The 26,367-nt window shown below is 40.9% G+C and overlaps 5 protein-coding genes across 5 annotated transcripts in view; 3 read left to right on the forward strand and 2 right to left on the reverse strand.

The window, feature by feature from the left end:
- The window catches only part of LOC146470866 (uncharacterized), a 145,374-nt gene extending 136,734 nt beyond the window's left edge, over window positions 1–8,640 (forward strand). Inside the window, exon 2 of the mRNA XM_085121484.1 lies at window positions 7,818–8,640. Coding sequence (XP_084977610.1) covers window positions 7,818–8,102 — 285 coding nt within the window. The 3' untranslated portion in view covers window positions 8,103–8,640. The remainder of the gene's footprint in view (window positions 1–7,817) is intronic.
- LOC146470874 (uncharacterized) lies at window positions 954–7,451 on the reverse strand. Its single transcript, XM_085121388.1, has one exon. The coding sequence runs from the start codon at window positions 6,978–6,980 to the stop codon at window positions 1,074–1,076; it is 5,907 nt and encodes a 1,968-aa protein (XP_084977514.1). The 5' UTR covers window positions 6,981–7,451; the 3' UTR covers window positions 954–1,073.
- A 3,436-nt stretch (window positions 8,641–12,076) lies between the features above and the next one.
- On the forward strand, window positions 12,077–13,159 carry LOC146470875 (uncharacterized). Its single transcript, XM_085121475.1, has one exon. The coding sequence runs from the start codon at window positions 12,077–12,079 to the stop codon at window positions 13,157–13,159; it is 1,083 nt and encodes a 360-aa protein (XP_084977601.1).
- A 1,671-nt stretch (window positions 13,160–14,830) lies between these two features.
- On the reverse strand, window positions 14,831–17,093 carry LOC146470876 (uncharacterized). Its single transcript, XM_085121456.1, has 4 exons — window positions 16,785–17,093; window positions 16,120–16,267; window positions 15,740–15,944; window positions 14,831–15,523 (listed from the first exon to the last, which is right to left on the reverse strand). Exons 1-4 carry the CDS (start codon window positions 16,916–16,918, stop codon window positions 15,207–15,209), a joined length of 804 nt encoding a protein of 267 aa, XP_084977582.1. The 5' UTR covers window positions 16,919–17,093; the 3' UTR covers window positions 14,831–15,206.
- Window positions 17,094–24,408: 7,315 nt separating this feature from the next.
- LOC146470877 (uncharacterized) lies at window positions 24,409–25,359 on the forward strand. The gene has a single exon (XM_085121477.1). It carries the CDS (start codon window positions 24,409–24,411, stop codon window positions 25,357–25,359), a length of 951 nt encoding a protein of 316 aa, XP_084977603.1.
- Window positions 25,360–26,367: the final 1,008 nt, after the last annotated feature.

The following is a 26,367-nucleotide window of genomic DNA, read 5'->3' on the forward strand; positions in this document are numbered from 1 at the left end:
TGTGTTTTTTAACTAATCTTGAAATTTGAGACAATGTAATTGTGGGGACCCAAATTTGGTCGCCACAATGTCAACAGTCCCCACAGTGATGGAAGTCCCCACAAGTAGGTGTCCCCACAGTGCTGGTGTGTAAACATATGGAAGTCCCCACAAGTAGGTGTGGGTAAGAGCATACATACATACATACATACATACTTGTATTCTGAGTAGAATGTGTTTCGTAGAGCGCTCAATTCGTTTGATTGAAGAGCAATGTATAATTCTTGACAGAAGTTCAGGCTTCAGGTGTTTTCATCGTTTATTACATACATACATACATACATACATACATACATACATACATACATACATACATACATACATACATACATACATACATACATACGTACCTACATACATACATACATACCTACATACCTACATACATACCTACATACCTACATACATACCTACATATATACATACATACTGTAATGGACACTCCAAGTACAGTTTCGAATGCACACTTTAATACTTTACGCGATTCACTATATCAAATGTAACGAAAGAAAAATACAGAGTTAATAAACGCGAACAGAAAAAGTGAACGTACAACAATCAAACAAGAAATCAAACCAAAAATTCACAAGCGAAAATATAACTACTTACAAGATCTGTACGGCAACTCCGGATAAACAACAACTGCTTACAAGGGCGGAATACAAAACTTTTATACTAATTTGAAACGAAAAGAATAGGACTAACGAAGCAACAAACTAAACAATAAACGATTGCGTAACGTGACGCCGAGAAACTAACTTGCTAGAAAAAATGCACATAAACTAAATTCCGAAGGCTAAACTATAACGTGATAACAAATATTTAAATTGATAACAAAACAATAGGAAAAAACAAAAATTTTAATCTCGTGGCTACACACCGGCCCCAATGAACTACTTAAGTCTAAGAGTTCGTTATAGCGTCACCAACTTGACACGAGCGTTTAAGTCGTTTTTTGACTAGAATTGTAAGTGTTTTTTAACCCTTTTATTTCTGAAGAAACAAGTTCTTTGCTCAAAGTTCAGCTACTTGAATTAACGCACTTTATCTCCTTCGAGGAAGCATAGTTTTGTCACCGGTCTAATGAGAATTGTCGAACTCGTTTCAACCTTGGCAGATCTGACATATCCATCCTTTCCGTGGTAAACATCGGTTACTCTGGCTAGCGGCCATTTTCCACGGTGGACGTTTTCATCCGCGATCAACACTAGATCGCCGATCGCTAAACAACGACGAGGCTCTGACCACTTTGCTCTCTCTTGAAGGGTTGGCAAATACTCCTTAAGCCAGCGCTTCCAAAAAATATCGGACATGTACTGCACTTGGCGCCAACGGCGCTTGCTGTAAACATCTTCCTTGCTGAAAATGCTGACGGGTAAATTTGGATTGGCTCTCAGCAACAACAGATGGTTTGGTGTAAGTGGCTCGAGGTCTTTCGGGTCGCTGCTAACTGGGGTCAAGGGTCGGCTGTTCAAGATCCCTTGAACTTCGGTCATCATGGTTCTCAGCATTTCGTCGGAGATAAGTTGTTGCCCCAGCAACGCCCTCAGAATCTTACGAATAGATCGAATAATCCGTTCCCAGGCACCTCCCATATGCGACGCTGAAGGTGGATTAAATTTCCAAATGACTTTCCTCTGGCGTAGAAATTCGTGGATTGACTGCTGATTCCAATCCTCTAACGATTCACGGATCTCTTTCTCTCCAGCGCGAAAATTTGTCCCGTTGTTGCTGCATATGGTGGTTGGATTTCCTCTGAGATTGATAAATCTTCGCAATGCGTTAATGAAGCCATCGGTGTCGAGCGAATGAACAACTTCGATATGGGCAGCTCTAGTGACTAGACAGGAAAACAGGCACCCATAACGCTTCACATTTGAGCGAGCTTGACGCACATAAAGGGGGCCAAAATAGTCCACACCTACATGCGAGAATGGCGGATCTCCTGACATCAATCTTTCCTTTGGCAGGTCCGCCATCAGTTGTTCTCCACGCACGGCTCCAAGTTTCTTGCAAAGGAAACAGCTGCTAATGACTCGACGTACAGCTGAACGTCCCTTTATTATCCAATATAATTGACGTAAACTTGACAAAACGTACTCTTGACCGAGGTGACCGGTTTTCTGGTGATGCTGAGAGATGATCAAATCGGTAACATGGTGACGATAAGGGAGAACAATTGGATGTTTTGCTTCAAACTTGATTAACGCATTTTCAAGTCTTCCTCCAACTCTAAGGATTCCTTTTTCGTCCAAAAACGGATGGAGCTTTTTCATGTGAGCCGGTATCTTTGACTTCTTTAACTCGCAAGTTGCTTGACGGGAATGCTGGCCATGGGATGAACCAATTCTTTCCAAGGCCTCGACGACTTCTAGAAATGATAATCTTTGTACATGTTTGATAACAGCATTTTCAGCCTCTTGCATTTCGTCCACCGTCAGGGAGGGTGTGCTTTCTAAACTTCCTTGAGCTGTACCATTACTCGTACTTTGGCAGTATCGCGCGATCAACCATGTTCTGAATCTTAATAGCCAGGCAACAGCTCTCTTCAATCTTTCCCACGACGAGTACTGCTCCGTTAAGCTTGAGAGAACGTCTTCACTTCGGTGATGAATTAAGGATTGACTGTGGGACTGGGCGTCACGTTTGATCTCCGGATCGTCTTCTGATAGCTCCGGTTGGTAGACTGTAGGATCGCGAGGCCAAAACTCCTCCTCCTTTCTCAAAAACGGGGGACCGTTCAGCCATTTGCTGTTTGCACTCATTTCTTCCACCGTAAGACCTCTGCTAACTTCATCTGCTGGATTGAGCTCAGAACCTACGTGTCTCCACTGGGTGGGTGTTGATTTCTCGTGAATAACGGACAGTCGATTCGCAACAAATGTATGAAACCTCCTTGACTGATTTCTGATGTACTGTAACACACAGGTGGAGTCAGACCAAAATGTCGATTGCGTGATCGGGATGTCCAGTTCCTCTCTCATAGACTGGTCTAACTGAACGGCTAACACAGCAGCTGACAGTTCCAATCTTGGCACAGTCATAGGTCTAAGGTGAGCCAGACGAGATTTTCCCGCGAGAAACGCGCAATGGATCCTATCCTCGACATCCACCAATCTGAGATACGAGACTGCCCCATATGCAATCTGTGACGCGTCTGCAAAGTTGTGTAACTCGGCGAGCTTCAAGTCTCCAAAGCAGGGTGGCTTGACGCATCTGTTTACTGTTATATCAGAGAGACTGGGCAACTGGCTCTTCCACTTCTCCCACCTTTCGCTATCAACATTGCTGATTGAATCGTCCCATCCAAGCTTCTGTTTACAGAGATCTTGCAACAGTTTCTTGGCCGGTAGGATGATTGGTGCGACAAACCCAAGTGGATCATAAACGGAACTCGTCAAGGAAAGTATACCCCGGCGGGTATTTGGTCTGTCTTTAAGGGCCACCTTGAACATAAACTTGTCAGTCTTCATATCCCAGTGAAGTCCCAATGTTCGTTGTATCGGTGGTTTCTCTTTGTCTAGGTCAAGGTCTAGCACTGATGGAGCTCTTTCAACTTGAGGAATAGAGTTCAAGACCTCTGGTCTGTTACATAACCACTTGGTGAGTCGAAATCCGCCTTTGGAGAGGATATTTCGGAGCTGATCCGCAACTTCAACAGCATTTTCAGACGATTTAACTGATTTGAGACAGTCGTCAACATAAAAGTTTCTCTTGACAGTCTTCACTACTTCATCCGTGAATTCACCTTTGTTGTCATCTGCTGTCCTTCTTAATGCAAAGTTGGAACAACTAGGCGACGATGTTGCACCAAATAAATGGACCTCCATACGATGATCTACTGGTTCTTCGCTTAGATCGCCATCCGGCCACCAGAGGAATCTGAACGCGTCTTGGTCGGCTGGTGGTACTCTGACCTGGTGAAACATACACTCTACGTCAGCAGATAACGCGACTTGTTCCTCACGAAATCTAGTCAACACGCCAACGATGGAATTGGTTAGATCCGGTCCAGTAAGAAGCTGATTGTTAAGGGATGTTCCTCTGTGTTTTGCGGCACAGTCGAAGACTACTCTAGTCTTTCCAGGCTTGTTAAACACCGGGTGGTGAGGCAGATACCATAGCGGCTTATCTTCTGCATGAAGCTCATTTTGTGGTACTCTTCTTGCGTGATTCTTAACAAGGTATTGTTCCATGGTGGCCTTGTAGTTTCCAAACAGTTCGCCATCTTGTAGGAACCTCTTCTTGAGTGCTTTCAGTCTTCGTTCTGCCATGGGTCTGTTATATGGCAAGAATGGTGGGTACTGTTTCCAGGGAAGTGCCACTTGGTAACGACCATCTTCGAGTTTTACAGATTGTTCCATGACCGCCAGCGCCCTTTTATCCTCCACAGACATGCACGGCTTAGAGTCAGGAGTCACTCCAAAGTTTTCTATTGCCCAGAACCTTTCAACTTGTTGCATGAGACAATCATCTTCTCTTGCAACCTCCACTGAACGTACAAAGTTAACGTTAGCATGGCATTCTTGGCTTTGGATCTTTTCCATTGGGCCCATCAGTGTCCAACCAAGGGGTGTGCGTATGGCATAGGGCTCTCCTCTCTCACCACGCCTTTCTTCTAATACCCAGAAGGCCTCTGGAGCGTTGGTGCCAATGATTAACCGGACTTCTTTCTCGCTTATACTTGGCAGATTGATGTCTTCCAGATGAGGCCACCTCTTTGCATCTTGTTCTGACGGGATACTTCGACTCGAAGCGTTCAACCTATCAACAGTCCACAGTCTTTTGACCTCTACTTTATCAGTACCGTCAAGTGGCTCCACGGTTAGGCTGATTTCATGACCCACTCTCGGGCTATCTTCTTTCTCTTGTGTCGTCAGGAAGAATGTTTTCTGGTGGCCATGTACTCCGAGCTCCATTGCCAGATTCTTGTCACATAAGGATATATCTGAACCACTGTCTATAAGGGCGTACGTTTCCACTGTCTTGCTTGCATCATGCTTTCGCACTTTCACAGGGACTACCCTCAGGCACACCTTTCCTTTCCCTGCTGAGGTACTGTTTGCTTGTCCACTTCGTAACGGTGTACTACTATCTACTTGGGTTCCTTGGTCAGCTACTCTAGCTCTGCTTTCCATCGGGTGCTGTGGAAACGGAGGGTGAAGCAGGGTATGGTGTCTTCTCTTGCATCCTTGAACTTCACATGTACTCCTGGCTAGGCATCCCACTGCGATGTGACCATACTTAAAGCAATTATGGCATAACTGAGCCTTTCTCATCACTTGAAGACGTTCTTCGAAGTTCTTGTCGACGAAATTCTTGCATTTCACCAAGGAATGAGCTCCGTTGCATGCTGGACATATCGCATATCTGGTGGCTGGAAATTCTTTGGTGTAATGCGCACTCTGCCTTCCTCTGGGGTCAGTTTCTTGAGTGTTCAGTGTGGTAACACGTTCATTTGGTGATGCAGTTCCCTTCGCCTTTGACGTTCGCCTCTGGTCATCTGGTTTGCCACGCGCAACATCTACCACACAACCAAACACTGGATTGTTCGCAGCTCTCGCTTTCACCTTGACAAATTCTGCGATGTGGCTGATGTTTGTTCTCTGACCAGTTTGCTGGATTTGATCCGCGACTTCAATAAACTTTGTTCGGAGATGAAACGGCAGTCTTTGAACGATTCTTCTTAGGTTATCTGCGCTGTTTATTTCATCCAGATATCCGATAGATTCCAGTGTATGTTCGCAATCCTTTAGCTGGTCTGCAAATGCTAACAGTCCCACACGGTCCGATGGCTTTAAGGGTGGCCCGTCCGTTAACTTAGTTACGTATTTTGAAGCAATTGTGAAGGGATGTCCAAATCGCTCTTCAAGTAGCTTTCTTGCCATTTGGTATCCCAGGGAAGAATCCATGACTAAACAACATTTGATCGTGTCCTTTGCTACGCCCGATGTGTACTGAAGGAGATACATGAGCTTCTCGCTTTCGCTAGATGCGTTGGCTGTAATGCTGTTTTCAAATGATTTGATAAAGTTCCAGTACTCGAGAGGATCACCATCGAAGATTGTCAGCTCCTTCTTCGGCAACGAAAAACCCTGCTTTATGGTTAACGCCATCTTATCCATAACCACTTCAGGCCAGGCGGAAGCTGCGTTGGACCTGACTGGTAAACCGTTAAATTCCCGCGCGTTCGGGTTCAGGCGTGATTGGGTGTCTTGAGAACCAAATTTCTGTTCGGTCCGAAGTTCAGAATCGTCCTGCTTTGATGGGTTTGCGACTTCACCATTAAACGGATTCGGTTCTTCAAAGGCGTTCGAAAGGTTAGAGTAAATTGGCTCCTCGTCTTGCAATAACTTTACTTGAAGATCAGTCCGTTGAACTTCATACTGAGCTTCCAAGACCTCCAACTTTAATTTCGTCTCTTCTTCTCGGCATAATAATTCTTGTTTTTGTTTCAACTGATTTAACTTTAAATGCGCTAGTGCTTGCTTGGATCTTAGCTGTCTGATGGATAACTGTGAATTGCCGCCACTCGCGATGTTCAAGGAATCTTCAGAAGGCAAATCGTCGGTTTCGTGTGTCTGAGCGGGTGCTGTTGCGCTTTGTATCCATCGCTTGATTCTCGATTCAAAATTCATTTTTCGGTGACAATGTTCCTTAAAATAACGGGCTTCGCTTTCCCACACTTCTAGGTCAACCGCCAAGGTAGCGATGTAGTCGTAGTGGGCCCTTTCGAAGCGAGCGAAAGCTTCATTAATTTCCAGTAATTTCTCTGAGACTTCATCAACATTTTTAGCGTCATTCAGAAGAACTTCAGTGGCTCGGCACAATGCTGTGACTCTCGACAAATACCCTGACCTCGAATTCTTCAGTCGTAAACTATCGATGGCTTCTTCTGAATGGGCTCGGCGTCTTCTTTGACTTTCGGATCCGGACAACATGGCATTCACGAGATCTTTGAATGCATGTATTGGACACTCCAAGTACAGTTTCGAATGCACACTTTAATACTTTACGCGATTCACTATATCAAATGTAACGAAAGAAAAATACAGAGTTAATAAACGCGAACAGAAAAAGTGAACGTACAACAATCAAACAAGAAATCAAACCAAAAATTCACAAGCGAAAATATAACTACTTACAAGATCTGTACGGCAACTCCGGATAAACAACAACTGCTTACAAGGGCGGAATACAAAACTTTTATACTAATTTGAAACGAAAAGAATAGGACTAACGAAGCAACAAACTAAACAATAAACGATTGCGTAACGCGACGCCGAGAAACTAACTTGCTAGAAAAAATGCACATAAACTAAATTCCGAAGGCTAAACTATAACGTGATAACAAATATTTAAATTGATAACAAAACAATAGGAAAAAACAAAAATTTTAATCTCGTGGCTACACATACCTACATACCTACATACATATCTACATACCTACATACTTACATACGTACCTACATACCTACATACATACATACATACATACGTACCTACCTACCTACCTACATACCTACTTACCTACATACCTACATACATACATACCTACATACGTACATACATACATACCTACATACCTACATACCTACATACATACATACCTACCTACCTACCTACCTACCTACCTACCTACAAACAAACAAACAAACAAACATACATACATACATACATACATACATACATACAGTCTTACTTCCTTTGTTTATGTCCTCTGAGACTGACTTTTAATACATTGAAGTCCAATCAAATCTGTACTTTAATATTTGTAGGTGTATTTGGTGCGGTTTGTAGTTGGCCAAGATTATGGGGAGGACTCTTATCACTCTCACACGCAAGATGCTCAGGAAGAGTTGTTTGATAAAGACTCATTGCATTGTACTACTAGTGAACTATCTGCTCAAGTGAGAAAAGCCAATGCATCCAATAATCCAAAAGCAACTAATGGAAGCTTTTCGGTAACAACTAAGTTCCCTGCATCTGTATCCATTGCCTCTTTACTGGAGGCTGGAAAGCTGGTTAAACCTGTAGGAAAAAAAGTTATTGCTGAACTTTGAACAATTTGATATTGCCTCCAGACAATGGAAAGATGCAATAGAAGTTGAGTGTACAAAAGAATCAGAGAAGTTTTCCTCAGGTGGATTCTGTGATGCTTACCACTGTGTGCTAACTGGAAAATCCACCAACCAAAACATTCCAAATCACTGGGTTATCAAAATGTACAATGATAAATCCAAAGAAGCAATTGGCTCTCAGTTAAAAACAAATATAGAGAGCCATCGCCACAAACATTTTCAAATGCATGAGGTAGCGAGGCATTTAACAAAGAAGTTCAAATCACAGGCTCCAAAAAAATGGGAGAGTGTTTTCAGTACAACCATGTGTACTTCACCACAATAAATGAGCAACCTGCTACAATGGAGGAATTTGTACCAGGACCCTTTGCAAAATTGATAAATAATGATGGTAAGAAAGCTACTTTACCTGAAGATGCAGATGATGCTTCAAAAGATTTGTTTGCAAAAGCAGTGTCTTGTTCACTACACATATGCATCATCCAACCAACAACTCATCCTACTAGATGTACAAGGATCTGGCTACTGTTTAAACGATCCTGAAATAGCAACGAATGTGCTTATGGATGGTCTGTGGGTCATTCGTCCATTCAATTTTCAATTTAAATTAAAAATTGAAAATTGATGTCAATTTTTCATTTTCCTTCCTTTTCTTCTCGCAAAATCAACAAACGCGTATACGCTAACATTTTACCGTTTTCACTTTTATACGAAACAAAAATAAACACTTACACTTCTTACTTCTGTGAAGTCAGAATCGAATAGAAATCACACAGTCAAAGGTATTCATTTATTGGTAGGAAAATTATTGTCCCGGTCTTGTGTCATCGACGATTACTTGAATATAGAGGAAAGTTCAAAATTAAAAATTGCAATCAATTTTCAATTTTTGTTTTTGTGCGAACAATTGATCAATCGCAGTCACTTCAAGTGACAAAAGTACCCCCAGCAGGAGCTGGGGGAGGCAAGGCTTGGTAGTGTTCCCCAGTCCTTAGCAGCCTTGGCGCAACGTGAGCAAGAGCTGCTTCGTTTGCTGTGGTGTCTTGTTCGTTTTTACGTTTAATATGGCAAGCAAGACACTTGACCTTTCGCGAGATGGGGGAAATCTGCGTATAAGGATCGCAGCGTCTGACTTAACAGTATTTCGAGTTTCTCGAGCGTTTTAGGCAAGTAAATTTGTACACTGATTTACAATCTCGTAGCACATGATTTTGTAGTATCCCGGCTTCAAGCTGCCCTTTACGTAAGTATTTTTCATGTCTAGGCTATTACAGCAAAAACCTTAAGCTCAATCTTAAGGCCCCGTGGAAAGATGTATGGAAAGAAAGATAGTTTCTTTTGGGAGCAGAAGCAGTTCAGAGAATTCGTGTTGCAACCACCTTGTGTCAGATGTGTCAGTGTCTTGTGTCAGATGAGAGGTGTACCCAGCACGCCTGACATTTGCAATTCACTTGTGCTTCGCAAGTTCTTAGAAATGTTTTTATATTTTGGCAGTATTTTCTGATTGCAAGAGTAGATTCGTTACAAGTGTCTCTCATGTATGTACTGCAATTAAATACTATGTATGCCAACTCTGCCAAAGTTTGTATATAATAAAGATAATAGGCCTTTCCGAATTTTAAAGACTGGTGACTAATCTGTACGAAAATGAGGCTATCCCTGGAAGCAAACAATGGCGGCCGAGAAAAAGAAACTCAGTGAGTGCTTTCTTTCTTCTTTTATTGCGTGACCACTGATTTATTTTGTGCTGATTAGGGTTAGGAAGAGACACAAGTAGTACCGAGTTACTATAGTCACCGAAAATTTTCTAATTTAACCTTTTACTTTGGTTTTGGGACAGAGAGCTTGGGAAAAGAATGTGCTACATACGGCTGCAGAAGCAGAGAGTACCGTGTGGAAAATGGTATCAGAATCAAGACAGGAGACAGCTTTTTCTCATTTCCTCGGAGTAATCGCTGGTGTAATTTGATAAAGAGACAAAATGGAAAAGACGGGTTTTCTGTCACACGGGGGACAGTGGTACGCGAGAAACATTTCAAGAAAGAAGACCTCAAGCGAGTTCCAGGTGGATCTAGGTACAAGCGCATAAACAACGCAGAGCCTGTTATTCACTCCTGGACGGAAAAGAAATCGCCTAGAAAGAGCAGAGAAAAAAAGAGGAGGAGCAGAGGAAAGAAGGGTTTTAGAGCAGAAGTTTACAGAAGGTACTCAATGCCAAATCTAATATTCTTATAACTAACTACAATAAATTATTATATTTTACATTTACATTATTTGTGCGGGTCAGCCTGTAATTCAGCACACTGATTCGGTGGAATGACTAATAATACATATTAGAGGACAACTCTCACTTTCTGTTTATATATTTAACCCACCATTAAAAAATTGAATTGAAGTGAAGTGAATTGTTATGATTTAGTCATTCAATAATTTTTCTATCAGAGCCATTACTCTACCCGCAGTGAATTAGTTAAATCTCCTTATGTAATCTATGTAATCTGTTTAAGCTCTTATTTATAGCTCGTGGTGTTGTTCTTCACAAGTGTGAATACAAGTTTGTTAATTTACTTGCCGTTGAGAGTGAATCTGAAGCACTGCAACAGGACCCACAGTCACCTGTTACTGAAGGGAAATACATAAATATAAATAAATAACTTTAATAGTAACATCCTCGTGAGGTTTTTCAGGAACTATTTACAAACTATTTCCAATTTATAAAAGCAAAAATGACAATAAAAACTCGAAATCACAATTTATGCTGGTATTTTACTAAAATTTAACGCTTATGAAGGAAATGTCTGTCTCAATAGTGTGTCTTTCAGGGTGCGTTTGAAAGATGCCAATGAGGCACTTTGCCTAAGTTCATTATGCAAGTTATTCCATATGTAGGCCCCTCTATAGGAAAATGTGCGCTGGCCTATAGCCGTTCTGTATAGCGGAATCTGCAAAGAGTTCCGTGTACGAGTGTTACGAGTATGTATATTTGAGCGCTTGGTAAACTTGCTCGTTAAGTATTGAGGCGCAAGATCGTTCTGACATTTAAAGGTCAAAACGGAGTCTCTATAGATTAATTGTTCTTTAACAGGAAGCCAGTTTAGCTCTCGAAGCAAAGGTGTTACGTGGTCAAACTTCCTAGAGTTTGTTACGATCTTGCTGGCAAAATTCTGAATAGATTGTAATCTGTTTATATTCTGGAGTGTAGTATTAGACCATACAGATGAGCAGTAAAGCATCTTGCTAAAAACTAATGATGTTATTAACAACTCTAGTGTTTCCTTGTCGAAGCTCCTTTTGACTCTATTTATTTGGCAGAGCTTTGCGAAACAAGATGACACTACACATGAAATATGGTGATCGTAGGTCAGATGGGGGTCAAGAAAGACTCCCAAGTCCTTGGCAGAGTCTGTTGGCTTCAGTGTTTTACCTAAGAATACCACTCTAGGGTCTTCTGGTAACCTGCTTAACATCTGTCTGGTACCGAGGAAAAGGAGTTTAGTTTTATCGGGATTGATAAGTAGATGGTTCTCACAGCACCATTGAGCTACACTGTGAAGGTCTTGTTCGAGCTTTTCAATGGCAGCATCAACCTCAACGAGAGGAAATGACATGAATAGCTTTGAGTCATCCACATACGATTCTAGGTTGCAAAACGTCGGTGACGTGGGTAAATCGTTGAGATAAATGCAGAACAACAATGGTGATAGAATTGCGCCTTGAGGAACTCCGTGAGTTATAGGTAGAGTGTCAGAGTAGGTGGAGCCAATTCTCACGTATTGCCTGCGACCAGTTAAATAGCTCTTGAACCATTTGACAGTAGAGGGTGAGGCTCCTAGGATGGAGAGTTTGTGGAGCAACCTTCCATGGTCTATACTGTCGAAGGCTTTGGATAGATCTAATAGTACTAGTGCTGTTATCTGCTTTTCAAGTCAGAAGTGTCATCTTATGAATGCCAAACCATGAGGTCTCAGGTCCAAGAGCTAAGGGAAAAATTGCAGGCATCTGATGATATGTGTCAGAAACTGAAAAAAGAACGAACATGTTTAAAGTACCAGTTGTATCAAAAAAGTAGGAAAGATTTTGTCAATCACCTTGTCAGCTCTGACAAGATGTGCAAACACTACACCGGTATTCCATATGTGTTCAGATGTAAAGCTGTATTTCATTATCTTGATCCTGGTGAAGAGGGAGAAAATATTATATTTGGGGCAAATTGCAAAGAGAGGGGGGATGACAGGGGAAGACCACGCATGTTGTCACCTTTTGATGGTTATCTATTGACACTCTGTCGATTAAGATGCAATATGAATCTGCAACACCTGTTTTACCTTTTTGATGCATCTCAGTCAACTGTCAGTTCTACAATTATTACATGGGTAAATTTTATATATTTGAAACTTGGCATGGTTAACATCTGGCCAGACAGAACTACTATTAATGACAACATGCCCATGACCATGAAAGCAAAATTTCCATTTGTCTGTGTAATTGTTGATCGTACTGAAGTTTATGCTGAAGTACCTCAATCACTTGTCATGCACAAGCTGTTATATTCTGACCACAAGAGTCATGTGACTATAAAGAACTTGGTAGGTATTATGCCTGGTGGGGGATTTACTTTCATTTCTCCGGCATTCCCAGGCAGTTATTCAGACAGGGGAATTGTCCTCCAAAGTGGAATTCTTTATCCATGTTTATGGGAAAAAGGTGATGTCATAATGGCAGACAGAGGATTCACTGTTCAAGATCTGTTTGGGCCCTTAGGGGTGAGGGTGATCATGCCCAATTTTCTTAAAGGTAGGGATCAATTTACCAAGGAAGAAACGGTAATGAATCAGCAGATCGCCAGTGAACGGATTCATGTTGAAAGGATGATTGAAAAGCTTAAGAACTTCCATATCTTCGATAGTCCTATTCCTGTAACAATGTTTGGCTCCGTCAATCAGATTATTACTGTGCATTGCTTTGTAATCTCCATAATCCTATCATTGCTCCAGAAGGAAACAAGTAATCTCGAGAAGATCAAGTTATTCCCAACATGATGGTCAGGCTTTTTGGTGGGAAAGCAATGCACAGACCGTAATAATCTGATTGACGGAAAAGTCACTATCCACCAGGTCCCAGTTGTTCAAAGGGCGGATAATTTTATCCACTGAATAGTTTGCTATCAGACAGATAAAATGTGTGTAAGATTTTCATGATAGTCTTATAATTTGTGAATAGAGTAGAAACATGTGTCAAATTTAAGAATGGGATTGTGTGGAAAACTTTGCAAAAGCATTGGTTGGAGTCTGTTTGCTCTGCTGGATAGCGACTTATCCAGTGGATAAAGTTATCCGCTCTTTGAACAACTGGGGACAGATGTAATTCATTGGTTGAAGTACATTTTATCAGCTGGATAGAGTTATCCACTCTTTGAGCAACCAGGGCCAGGCACTCAATCATAAAATTGTTTAATAGGTTGTGTTTATGTCTTACAGTCAAACATGAGGAAAAACACTTCATAAAAATACAGCAATTTTTACTATTAGAACTCTAAATCAGAAAGTTTGTCAAAGATCTTAACCTTAAATTGGCCTATGTTTTAATACTGTGAATATTAAGCAATAGATCTTTTGGCCAGAGAAGGTAGTAAATGATTAAAGTAGAAATGATTTATTCTGGAAACCAAATTTTCCCAGTGATTCTGATCAAAGTAGATTCTGTCAATAACAAGACCCTTGAATGTGTAAACAATGAAATCACACCACTTACAACCAGTGTTTGCCAGCTGCATTTGCACTTGATCATAATAATGGTGGGTCTTATTTAGGTGAACAGTCCCATCGTCTGAAACTGAGAGGCAAAAATCTTTGGCAACATTTACTGCATCACGGGGGTCATAATCTTTGTACTTTTCTGGACACTTTGCCTCACAAAGTCCATAAGGGTGCTCACTGTAGGATAAATCTGTCACCCTGCCATCAGGAGTAGCACCATATGTAAAATTGTTTGGATTAACTACAAATCCACATTTGTCAACTCTGACCAATCTTCCAGAAGCCAGCATGTACATGTACTGTTCATACTTTTGGATAGCAATTGGCTCATAGAATCGTCCATGATCCAATTTCCGTTTCACATAACTGTTTGATGAACTTAATTCTTTGTTAGAAACATACTTACGGGCTAAAGATGACAACCCTCGATCTGTCTTCTTTTCCTTTAAGTCCTTGCAAGAGGAAGCTGTAAACCTGTACTTTCTGACCTCGTACCATTTCTTACAAGCAGACTGGTCTCGAGTTTCCTCCTCAAGACTCACGGCCTGCTCGGTTGTGAGTTTAAATGAATTTATAAAGTCCTTCTAAGCTGGGCAAGATTTTGAAAGTGAACCAATCTTTGCCCTTGGCACTTGGAGTTGTCAAACTGTTAAGAGATGCATTTAAGTGCAAAATTTGTCATGCAACACCTATGACACCCCCCGTTATTGCAACAAAATGTTGCGACAGCTTGCTTGGTTGCGAGGAATGTGTTAATACTCGGTATGATGGTGCTGATGGTCTAAGTAAGAAGTGTCCACATTGCAATGAACCAAGAGGATATGCCTCTACGTTTCAGTTTAAAGGCATAGATGAGTTTTTAGTTGGGGTAAAGGGATTGATCAAGTGTGATGAAAATTATCCCAGCAACTAAAAGTAGAGTCCATCATTGACTTTACTGGTTTTTCAGTGTAAATGTATTTTATTTAATATCTGTTATTAGTGGTCAACTTGCTATTTCAAGGTATTTCAGGTATCCCTCTAAAGCAAATGTTGTTTGATTCAGGTTGATATTGTTAAAGTAGAGACAGTGTTCATAATTGTAACATTTTATTGACAAACAGTTGCCTATGGATGGCTTCCTTCACAGCCACTTTAAGTATTTTAACCTTGTAGTAATTATTTCACATTTTAATGTAAGTAAGTATTGATATTTCAGAGGAAGACTTGAATTCAGTGTCAAAAATCATATTCAGCTGCCCTTTGCTCTGTAGTTTTGTTACATTTGCACTGATATGATGAATATTGAAAATAAACATTTATATTAGTATCTTTGTGGTAGTTGTAACTGTCAGTTTGGATTTAACGATGATGTTAGGTCAATAAAATACTGTAGGCCCTCTTTAAAAGGGTAACAATTACCATTCACAAGGCAATGGGAAATGACATCAAAACTAGGGTAAGCAGCATTAAAGTTGTCAGAACGCAATTTCTGGAGCTGTTGGTTCCCAGCAAGGAGATCAGTTCCAAACACTTCTGGGCGACTAAGATGACCACCTTCCCTTTCATATCCAAGTACAGCTTCCTCACTGGCGGGAAGCATGTCTATAGATGGAAGAATGAACGTCTTCTTATTTTCCTCCATTCTCATGGTTGGAACTCCCTTTCCTGTTAGACTTAAGGCGAGTACAGAAAGAAAGATGATCTAGTTATTGATGCAGTACAATTTTTTCAGACTTAGAGTTAGTCAGTAGTCAGTCCTCTGACCTTAATTCTTCATTTTCTGATGCCAAAGCCTTATAGGCATTTTTTTTAGTTAAAGGGAGGAGGGGAATACCTATTTGGCACATGATATCAACCTGAACCATCACAACAAACACTTACCAGGGATAGCATGGTTGTTCCAACTGGAAATCACTTGTTGAATTCCAATGTCTGCTATCCTGGAGGTAAACCATGATACACAGAACTTGTTCATGTCATCATCCATATTTATGAGATCTTCATTCACCATGGCGTTCAGAGCCCGTTTTATAGGGTAGTTGACACGGGTGTTAAACTCCACCCATTTCCTCTCAGGTGGATGATTCTTAAAATAAAAAAAAATATGTGGTGAAGAGAAAGCATCACCGTGATACAAACGATACACTGCTACACAAACTAGTTTGACTAAAATGTTTATCAAGGAAGTAAAGAATTGTGTCCGTCAAGTGACAGAGTGACAGAGAGTTAAATATGTTGACGTGTTGACTATAAGCACACACCTGCTTGGATGTCGTTTGAATGAAGGATGCTCTTCTTGTATTGGTCCTATAAGGCGACATTTTTTCTTGTACAAATAAGGAGAGATAGAACTCTGCCCCATGGTCTACTCTCAGTTGGTCCCAAATCCCATGCTGAATGACAGCAGTTCTTCAAAAAAAGAAGCAGAAATAATGCAGGATAGTTGATCATGACTGAGGCATAGAGGATAATAAAAATAAATCAATTATAATGACTGTTTTGTTGATTTTCTACCAATGGTTTACTTTTGCTTGGTCGTTTACAGTGACCAAATTTCACCTTGCTATTATTATAATATTATAATTATCAGGAGTTATGGGGTTGGAGGGGGAATCATAAATTCTATATAAATTATACAGTAGAGTTGCAACAGATAGAGAAATTCTTATTTCCTTACTGGATACCTAAACTTGGACAAAATGTTTTTTATTTATATATTTTTTTTAACTGAGCACTCTTGTTTAGGCTAGAACTTTTGACCGCATGTAATTGGGAAGAGGTAGGTACATTTTGCAACGTATATGACTGACAATTTATGTCATACTTCAAGTCAACAAGTTAATGTCATTTAATAATGATGACAACTGCAATAACAATTCTCACCTATAGTAATAGAATTACAATTTTAAACAATTATTATGAATACCTGTAAACATGCTCATAGATCAATACATTGTTCTTCACTGATATTGTTGCAAAAGCTACAATCTTTCCACTATAGCCATCACATGCACTGACTTCAGTTAATCCATACATTGTCAGTTTCTCATCTTGGTCCATAAATAGTCAGCATGATAAGGAAAGGGATTGGTTTGCCTGGCAGTGTTGGAATTCCTCTGGACTTCGTACAGAGGGGACACAATTGATAAAGCTCTTCCAATGCGCTTATCCCCAGCTGTTACAGCTGGCCATGTATCCTTTCACCATTTTTCTACCCCATGTGGGTCCAACCTTGAAAAACAATACATCAACAACTGATTTAATAATGTATGTAAACTATGAGTACTGCATCAGTTTGCACGGAAAGTACCTGCATCTTCCATAAAATACCTAAATTGTCACTTTGTGATCGATGAGGATCAGTGATTACCTAGAATAGGAGCTTTCACTTTTTGTGTGGACCTTCAAACAATCAGGGGTTGTTTTGGCCATACGAAAATTCTCTTTGCGTGATCGGCATCCTTTCCCGCTCAACCATGAAAGTGATGATGTCCGTGTTTGTGGAGGTTTTAGTGTAACATACAATGCAAGTGCTCATGTTGAAACCTACCCTATGCCTCAGATTGAGGACATGCATTCAGCGTTAAGAGGATGCACTGTATTTAGTGTCTTAGATATAAAACAAGCCTATCATCAGGTACCAATTGCAAAAGAATCACAGTGTTATCTCACAATTAACACTCACATTGGCTTGTTTGTATTCAAGAGGTTGCCAAATGGTATTCCCTCTGGTCCAGCCATCTTTCAAAGAATCATGGATACTTTGCTGTCTGACATTCCAAAGGCTGTTAGTCGTTTAGACGATATCCTGGTAGCTGGTACAGATGAGGAGGACCACCTTCGCACACTATCCCTAGTTTTAGAGAGACTTCTTAGTGCCGGATTCAGACTGAACAAGACAAAGTGCAAATTTCTTCAGTCATCAGTGGTCTACCTTGGTCATGTGATAGATGGGGAAGGCCTACACCCCACTGAGGATAAACTTAAGACCATCTGTGATGCTCCCAGACCCAAAGATGTAATGGCCTTGAAGTCTTTTCTGGGACTTATAATGTTCTATTCGCGCCTCATGCCTCGTCATTCTATGGTACTAGCAACCTTACATCAACTTCTTAAGAAAGGTACTCCATGGAGGTGGTCGAAAGTTGAAGAAGATACATTTGTTGCAGCAAAGCAGCTCATCCTCAATTCACAAACATTGGTGCATTATGACCATACACTGCCCCTTTTTCTTTCATGTGATGCCTCATCCTATGGTGCTGGAGCAGTCCTGTCTCATCAAATTGATGGACAATTTCGACCTGTGGCTTTTGCTTCTTGCACCTTGACACATGCTCAACAAAATTACTCCCAGCTAGAAAAGGAGGCCTTCAGTATCATCTTTGGATTAAAGCGATTCCGACGGTACCTGTATGGCCGTTCCTTCACAATTTTAACTGACCATCAACCCTTGCTAACTCTCTTGGGTCCGCAGAAACCTGTTCCTGCTCATGCAGCGGCTCGCCTTCAAAGATGGGCCCTTATCCTTGCTTCATACAATTACCAGATCGAGTATCGCAGTACTGGAGCACATGCTGATGCAGATAGCATGTCTCGCCTTCCTCTACCTCAGACATGGTCACCCAAATGTGAAAATGTCGAATGCTACTTCTTGGACACAGAAGTTGTCACTAATGTGACCAGTCAGGTGATTAAGAAAGAGACTCAGGTGGATCCAGTTCTGTCTCAAGTGTACAATTATGTCATTAGTGGCTGGCCCTGTGTAGTGGATCCCACCCTGGTACCATTTAAGACAAGGCAAGACGAATTAAGCACCCAGCAAGGTTGCATATTATGGGGTGCTCGAGTTATTGTTCCTCCTTCACTCCAAGAGAACGTGTTGCAAGAACTGCATGACACTCACCCCGGAATATCTCGAATGAAAGCGTTGGCAAGACCTTATGTGTGGTGGCCCAACATTGATTCTCACATTGAAAGAACTGTTTCTTCGTGTAGCACCTGCCAGTCTATGAGATCCAATCCTCCTACTGTTCAGATTCATCCCTGAACTTACCCAGCACGACCGTGGTCTCGTATTCATGTAGATTTTGCTGGGCCAGTCTCTGGATGTACTTACCTTGTTGTTGTAGGTGCTTACAGCAAATTCCCAGAGGTAGTAAAAATGACTAATACGTCAGCTAGAGCAACTGTCACCGCATTGCGGGACATCTTCAGCAGGCACGGTCTTCCAGAAATTATCGTGTCCGACAATGGGCCACAATTTACAGCTACAGAATTTCAACGATTTTGTTCCAACAATGGAATTTTGCACTGTACTTCAGCAGCGTACAAACCATCCACAAATGGTCAAGCTGAACGTGTTGTGCAGATTTTAAAGTCAGCTATTAATTAAACAAGCCCACGTTACTAATGCTGATGTAGCTGCTGTCATTACCAAATATTTATTGGTTTACCGAAACACGCCACATTCCACAACAGGTGAACCACCTTCGATGCTTCTTATGGGCCAGAGACTCTGCACCCGCCTGGATTCGCTGACACCTTCAGTTGAAAAACACGTTGAGGCTCGCCAATACAGTACAATGCTACGTCGCACTGCTCATAGAGGCCTTTGCCAGTTCAATGCCGGTGATACTGTTCTGGTTCGTAATTATGGAATGTATAAGGCATTTTGCTATTCATACCCAGACTGCATTGGTTGTAAAATAATGGGGAAGATTCAAATGTTACAGCATACATCTAGTTTTCTTATTCTAAAACTATTACCAGTAACATGATAATTAAGAAAAGCCTACATGGGCATCAAATCAGTATTATTTTTATTTTATTGATTATATTGATTCTGGAAAGATGGTAAAATACTGTTCTGTTTTTACTTTATTGTTTGTTGATGGTCCATAAAACGCTGTTTCTGGCTCATTGTCCTGGTCCTGCCTTAAAAATGCATGAATGGTTGCCTTGTGCCCTGTTTCAGTTCCTTTGTCCAGCCTGGGATATTTACTGATCACTTGAATGCAAACCGAAAAAAAGAATGATTAGGCCTTGACGATCTTGGTTGAATTATAAACAAAGCTCTCTCTACAATCCCTATTGTAAGGGACCAACTACAGTAACTGCACTTTGCAAAAGTCAGAACTGGCTGACCCGACCAGCCATTTTGACAAAGCAATAAGCTTTTTCTAAGGGTTTTTGCTGACAAATCACATCGCCCAGAATGCTATTGTCTTTCGCGACATGTACTTACAGCGCCCAGTTTTTCAACGCACGGCATCATAAATTGCATATCCAGAACCAGTCAGTTGTGATTGGTCAATAAATTCAGCTTTGAAAATAACCAAGTCTCTTCAAGATTTCTGCTACTGTCAATCAAACACTTGAATGCGTGAAGTGAAATCCCAAGACGCAATGTAGATAACCAAGGCGCTCTGGTTAAACGCGGACTGTGAATCAAACTAAAGCACTTATTCAACAAGTTTGGGTGCAGCGATATTTTATAATTTGTCCCCATGGACTCCGAATGAGGAAACGTTCAATTTGTTCATGTTCAATAATTATAAAAATTTCGATCCCCTTTCATTGATCAAAACATACATAATGCTTAGTTTATTTCAGGCCATTCAGTTCCTAACTGCTATTATCGAGAAACGATGTCGAAGCGTGCGAGACACCCGGCAGGCTTTTACGCAGTATTATTGATTGATGCTTGCGATAGTGGCTATAAATCACTGTTATGGGTGTGTTAAAAGTTGAGCGCGTAGTCGCAAAACGAATTCAAGGCCGCGAAACAGCGTACTTTGTTCAGTGGAAGCATTATTCTCCAGAACGGAACACGTGGGAGCTGGCCGATCACTTAGTGGCACAGGGTCGTAAAGGAACAGAAAAACCTCTTAATGAACCGTTCCGATTCCGAAGTTAATTTATCAAGTTAAACTGCCGTTTTAATCAGAGCTAACCATTGACTTTCACGAAAACTCTTTATCAGCGTGGTAGTCTTAAAGCTTAAAGTCAGCTTCAGTATAGTCAGCAAGTCAGAAATAAGATAGAATGAATTGGAGTTTAATGTTAGCACCTCTTTACAATGCCTAATCGGGATGGCAGGCGTACTATTGTTCGCGTGAGTGGAGCTTTGAATACATTAGCGTTGTAGCGGAAAATTTAAAGCCGTCTTATTCTTTTGTTATGCATGCTACTGATCACAGAGATGCTTGAAGGGTCTGCAGGAAAGTCAAAAAGTTAATTTTCCAACCACTTTGAATCGTTCTTTTCCACTGAAAATTGGCACGGAGGTTCTTTAAACACCAAATGAACAAAACCATATGCTAACTCTGAGAAAGAGCGCTCTTTCAATGAAGAATCCATCCTCGCCTTATGGCCCCATACAAAAAATGCTTGAAAAAAGGCAAAGTTCAGGAAAATTTTCCAACCAGTTGTACCACCAGTAAAATCCTGGAAAATATTTCATTAGCCTCGTTGAGGTCTTCTCTACGAAAGCCATATGCTTTTGTTTGTCTGTCTCACATCATTAAGAGCCGCCCTCTGTAAACATCGACTATCGTCGTTTGGACGAGAAAAATGACATCCCTCAAACTTTTCAGAAGAATGGTCTATATAAGTGATTAATAAATATAACTTTCAGCTCAGTTCGATTCGTATTTTAGCTGTAGTGCGACCATCTTACCGCTCTGAGAGGGCTTTCAGGGGCCATTTTAGGCCACACTTTTAAGAATTTGCCTTACAAAGAAAGCGTTACAAATCCGAACAAAATCTCATTATTCGAGACAAGCAAATGTTTGTTGTTGTGTTGAGAAGCTTTTTTGGGAATTTGATCGAAATCTGATTTTTTTTACAAAATCTTTAATTTTTTCCCTATGGAACTACTCTTCAAGTGCCAAAAAAATGGCCGAGTTTAAAGGAAAATATCGCTGAAGATACATTAGTTGGCATCCTAAAACAGCATCTCGGTTAAAGAGCAATGTCTCGTCTGAAAGAATATGCAATAAAATTTTTGGGCAGTTAAAAAGAGGAAATTATAGAAGAAGAAGTTTTAACTGTACTTTTGTCAACAAACACCGCCTTCGTAATTAGCATAACAACATGAAAATAACGATTTACTATGAAAATAAGGATAAATTCCACTTACCTCGTGAAATATCGAGAACTGGATATTTCAAAATATATCAAATTAAATTTTCAGTCGGATACAGCCGCATTTTCAATGATTTGTTGTGCGAAATCACTGTAATACACCGCAACCGTTAAACTGAGTTGAATTCTTCAAAGTCCGTCAGGACAACCATCCGCCAAAAAAATTGCCTTCTGCACCATAAGCTGCCATGTGCAAGGTGTCAAATATTTCTTTGTTATCCTTAATGACCAAAACTTCTTTCAGCAACCATTTAAATCCTGCTTTGAACTGGAGATTCTCATCAAGAAATCGCTTATGTTCCGTTGATCTTCCGCCGTGATTAGACAATGAGATTGCGTTACAGAAGCGCGCACATCCAGACGGGCTGGGGTGGTGGTAGGGAGGAAACAAAAATGGAACAGCTCCTAAATTAAAAAAAAAAGGGCCATTCAAGATTACTGTCAAAGTTTTTTTTTTTTGCATTTCGGGTACTAAATAGGAAACTGCTGTCCCAGAATAATGTGGAATATGATAAGCCCTTGTGTTGTATTTCTTTGGTTGGGGCGTGGGAGAGAGGAGGGGGGGGGGGGTGGCAAGGAAAACACTTATTTACAGCATCAGTTGATCGTTGCTCTTCTGTTTAGGTTTCATTCATGATGTTGGTCAATGATTTTCGACCTTTCGCCATGATTAAACAATGAGATTACGTTACAGAAACACGCGCACATCCAGGTTGGGGTGGAAGTGGGGAGGAAATAAAAATGTCACAGACCTTAGCTGGTAAGATGCCGCGAAAGCGTTGGCCATTCTTCGCCTATTCAGGGCTATAAATTAAACACCTGTCTCGGAATAATGGGACATGACTATTGACTTTGGGGAACGTTGAGAAATTTTGTGTAGGTTATAATTTTTTTCTGGTTTCTGGCGTAGTAGGAAGTACCCTCTGTAAAGTCATGGTCTCCCATTTAGATGGGTACCTTTTCCAGCGAGTTCAAATATTTTGTGGTAGATCTAGGGGCAAAAATGGACTTCTGGAACTTTCGTCGACAATTCGTTTCATGTTTTTTTCCTTCTCTCACTGTGATCAAATTGCCCTGCGGAAATGCGAAGCCGATCGTTAAGTAGATTTATATAATGGCCACATCAAATTAAATTTCATAGGTGTGGCTACTTTTCATTTTATTTCGTGTTTAATATTTTACATGTAAGTCGTTTGGGTCGCAAAAGAGAACCATAGAAATATGTGTTAATCAAAATGTATTGTTTCCACTATTAATATGTACGTTCTTTTCGTGACACATGTAAAGCGAATGGCTTAGTAGCCGCACTTTTAATTGGTCTGTGGAGAATTCCTGGTCATGGCCACCTGAGGCTACTCGTAGTATGTTGGGGGTACCTGCGGATCCAGTACCCAAAACGATAAGAATGTGCAGTGTGTCCTACTGAGTGGCTGCCGAGGAGACGTGAGCATCCATTTAAAAGTACTGCACGTTTGGGACGCATCTTTGAAAACCGAGGCACAATTGCTCTTAGCAAGGGCAGGTATAGTATGAGTATTTTGATATTTATTTTAGCAGTTTTATGAAACACCAAAGTACAAATCATAAGTATTCATTCCTCGAAGCGAATACATTTATTTTGAACTCCCCCATGAAATTCACAACCTGGTTTCCATGCTATTTCGGATCACAAGTTATCACCTGCCATTACACTTCATTACACCTTTTCACACGAAGACGCTAAAAATAGAAGCATTTGCAGAGTGAAAAGCGTGTAACTAGGTAAGAAGCAAACTGTCCCATTAGATCGTACTCTCTAAACTTATGCTTTTGAAAAACATGTATTTGAATCTCATAAATACTTCCTAATAAAATGTCCTTCCTTATGAAATTTGGTCTGAGGCATATATTAATCACCTGCTAGGAGACCGTGGGAAAGTGCGAATTTCCTTGACACTCATACAGTGTATACAATTTGTACTAATGCATTCATTTAATTTTTTTTATTAAGTGATAGTGTATTAAATGGATGTTGAAGCTGGGGACGTACACGTGTGTATTAAGGTCCTGTAATAATTTTTTAATCAAAGTATAAACCAAAAATGTCCCTTTTCGGAAATTATCGCGCGGGCAACATTTCGCATGATCGCGATGACACAGGGGCACGTGTTGAAAAACGAAGGTTTATTTTGATGCAACGATACTGAGTTTAAAGGGGAAAAATGGAGTTATTTCCTTATTATCATCATTGATAGTCATCATCATCATCATCGTTCCATCTTTAGGTCTCTTTGATGCAACTGAAGACAACCTACTTGCCAGCCCCCTCCCCCCTCCCAGGCCCCAACCAAAAAAATACAGCACAAGGGCTTATCATATTCCACATTATTTTGGGACAGCAGTTTCCTATTTATTTCCAGCAAGTAATGGCACCTCTTCCCAGAGCAAGGGTAACCCCACAGTCGCCTCCGTTCTCTTCAGTGGGAGTGGATTACTTCGGCCCAATTCTTGTCAAGTTAAAACGAAGTCATGTGAAGAGATATGGGTGTCTGTTCACGTGTTTAGCTGTCCGAGCAGTACATATCGAGATTGCGCACGACCTTACCAGCGATTCCTTTATACAAGCGTTCTCTAGATTCGTCAGCAGACGCGGTTTACCAGTTGAAGTCTTTAGTGACAATGGAACCAACTTCAGAGGAGCAGAAGTAGAAATTAAGACAGCCTTGGAGAAATGGAACATCGACCGAATCGACAATTGTCTCAGAAGACGAGGAGTTGCTTGGCACCTCAATCCACCATTAGCAAGTCACGCTGGTGGAGTCTGGGAAAGAGTAATCCGTTCCATACGCAAGATTTTCCGCTCACTCTTAGGCGTTCAAGTGGTCGATGACGAGACTCTCCTTACTTTTATGGCAGAAGTTGAGAAGATCTTTAACGATCGCCCTCTCACGCCACCGTCTAGTGACCCGCAGGACCTCGAACCCTTGACCCCGAGCAAGTTGCTATTGCTTTGTCCAAATGTCTGTCAGTCTCCAACAGAAACCGGTGATGTTGTGTCTTATTCTTCTAAGCGTTGGAAGCAAGCACATTATTTAGCTGATGTGTTTTGGAAGCGTTGGATACGCAAATACATACCGGCTCTTCAGCTAAAACAGAAATGGTTCCGTCCACGCCCAAGCTTGGCTGTTGGTGACTTGGTTCTAGTCGTTGACGAAGCTTCGCCTCGCGGATTTTGGGCGAAGGGTATTGTTCAAGAAGTATTTCCTGACAAGCACGGTTTCGTGAGACAGGTCTTGCTCAGGACGGTCTCCTCGGTTCTACGACGCGACGTGCGGAAACTTTCCCTATTAGAAGGGGCTTTATTTGAAAGAGACTAACCTGGACAGTGATGTTAAATAACTGAACTCAGACATTATCAACACCTTAGTTTTGTTTTTGGAAAGGCTTTCTTATATGCGCCTTTCGGGGGCCGGTGTGTTACAGCGAGTTATAGCCTTTTTCTGCGCGCCTAATTTTCACCTACTTTTGTTTATTTGTGTATGCTACATCTTTCATACCTTTCGCCCCCACACCTTTATAGATCATTATGTATGTAAATAGCCTTTCTGTCACTCCTTTTACCCTTTTTAAGCCAGTTTTCTTTGCATAAGTTTTTAGTGTGCGCATCATTTTCAGTATTGTATAGTTGTGTCTCGCCGTTCTTCCCATCTTGGTTAATTTTCTGTAAAATCACCGATAAGGTACGTTCTTGTGTTAATCGTTCGTTTTCTATTGTTTCTCAGTTGCTTATTCCATGTCGTTACTTGTAGTATTATTTTTAACATCTTTTATTTAATCTTTGTATTTCAAGAACCGTTCTGGTACGGATTTGTTTACCGCCGGGGTGAGTTTGGAATGGTGAAGATATCGAATAAAGTGATAAAGTAGAGAGCTGAGTGTAATTAGCAGCGGCTACAAATAGGGTGCTGCAGTGGTGGATATGCATCAACTTCATAGGAATTAAGGTGAGGAAAAGGAAACTTGAGATACTGTCTGAGGATCAGCAGAATCCGGGCAACTCTCTGGGACCTTGGATTAATTTCCTGAAAAAAATATCTTCTACCAGTTAATCTGACATTGTGAAATGAAGGGGAATTATGCTTCACAATTTCTGCTTAATTATGCAGACTTTTCTGCAGCTGAACTGGTTCTTAGTAAAGTGAAATTTTAAAGTGACAGTAATTATTACATTTGACAGTGTTCAAACAGGTCTCAGAATGTTTTAGAGTAGAATATCAATAAAATATATCTTGGATCAAAGTGGACTGAACTGGTGACACGTTGTACTGCAGTTGTGCCAGAAAGGGGGGGGGGGGGTACTCCTAAAAAAATTGAGTGGGGGTTTG

The sequence above is a fragment of the Pavona decussata genome, unplaced genomic scaffold, assembly GCF_977016875.1.
Source record: "Pavona decussata unplaced genomic scaffold, jaPavDecu1.1 SCAFFOLD_109, whole genome shotgun sequence".
NCBI classification, from domain to species: domain Eukaryota; kingdom Metazoa; phylum Cnidaria; class Anthozoa; order Scleractinia; family Agariciidae; genus Pavona; species Pavona decussata.

Bases quoted from the DNA above. Each gene is read 5' to 3' on its own strand.
- LOC146470876 (XM_085121456.1), bottom strand. From the start codon at position 16,918: ATGGACCAAGATGAGAAACTGACAATGTATGGATTAACTGAAGTCAGT. The intron at 16,268-16,784 runs GTATTCATAATA...CTTTTTTTGAAG, and splicing joins ATCTATGAGCATGTTTACAG to AACTGCTGTCATTCAGCATG. The intron at 15,945-16,119 runs GTGTGTGCTTAT...TTTTATTTTAAG, and splicing joins TTCAAACGACATCCAAGCAG to AATCATCCACCTGAGAGGAA.
- LOC146470877 (XM_085121477.1), top strand. From the start codon at position 24,409: ATGGCACCTCTTCCCAGAGCAAGGGTAACCCCACAGTCGCCTCCGTTC.
- LOC146470875 (XM_085121475.1), top strand. From the start codon at position 12,077: ATGAGGTCTCAGGTCCAAGAGCTAAGGGAAAAATTGCAGGCATCTGAT.
- LOC146470874 (XM_085121388.1), bottom strand. From the start codon at position 6,980: ATGTTGTCCGGATCCGAAAGTCAAAGAAGACGCCGAGCCCATTCAGAA.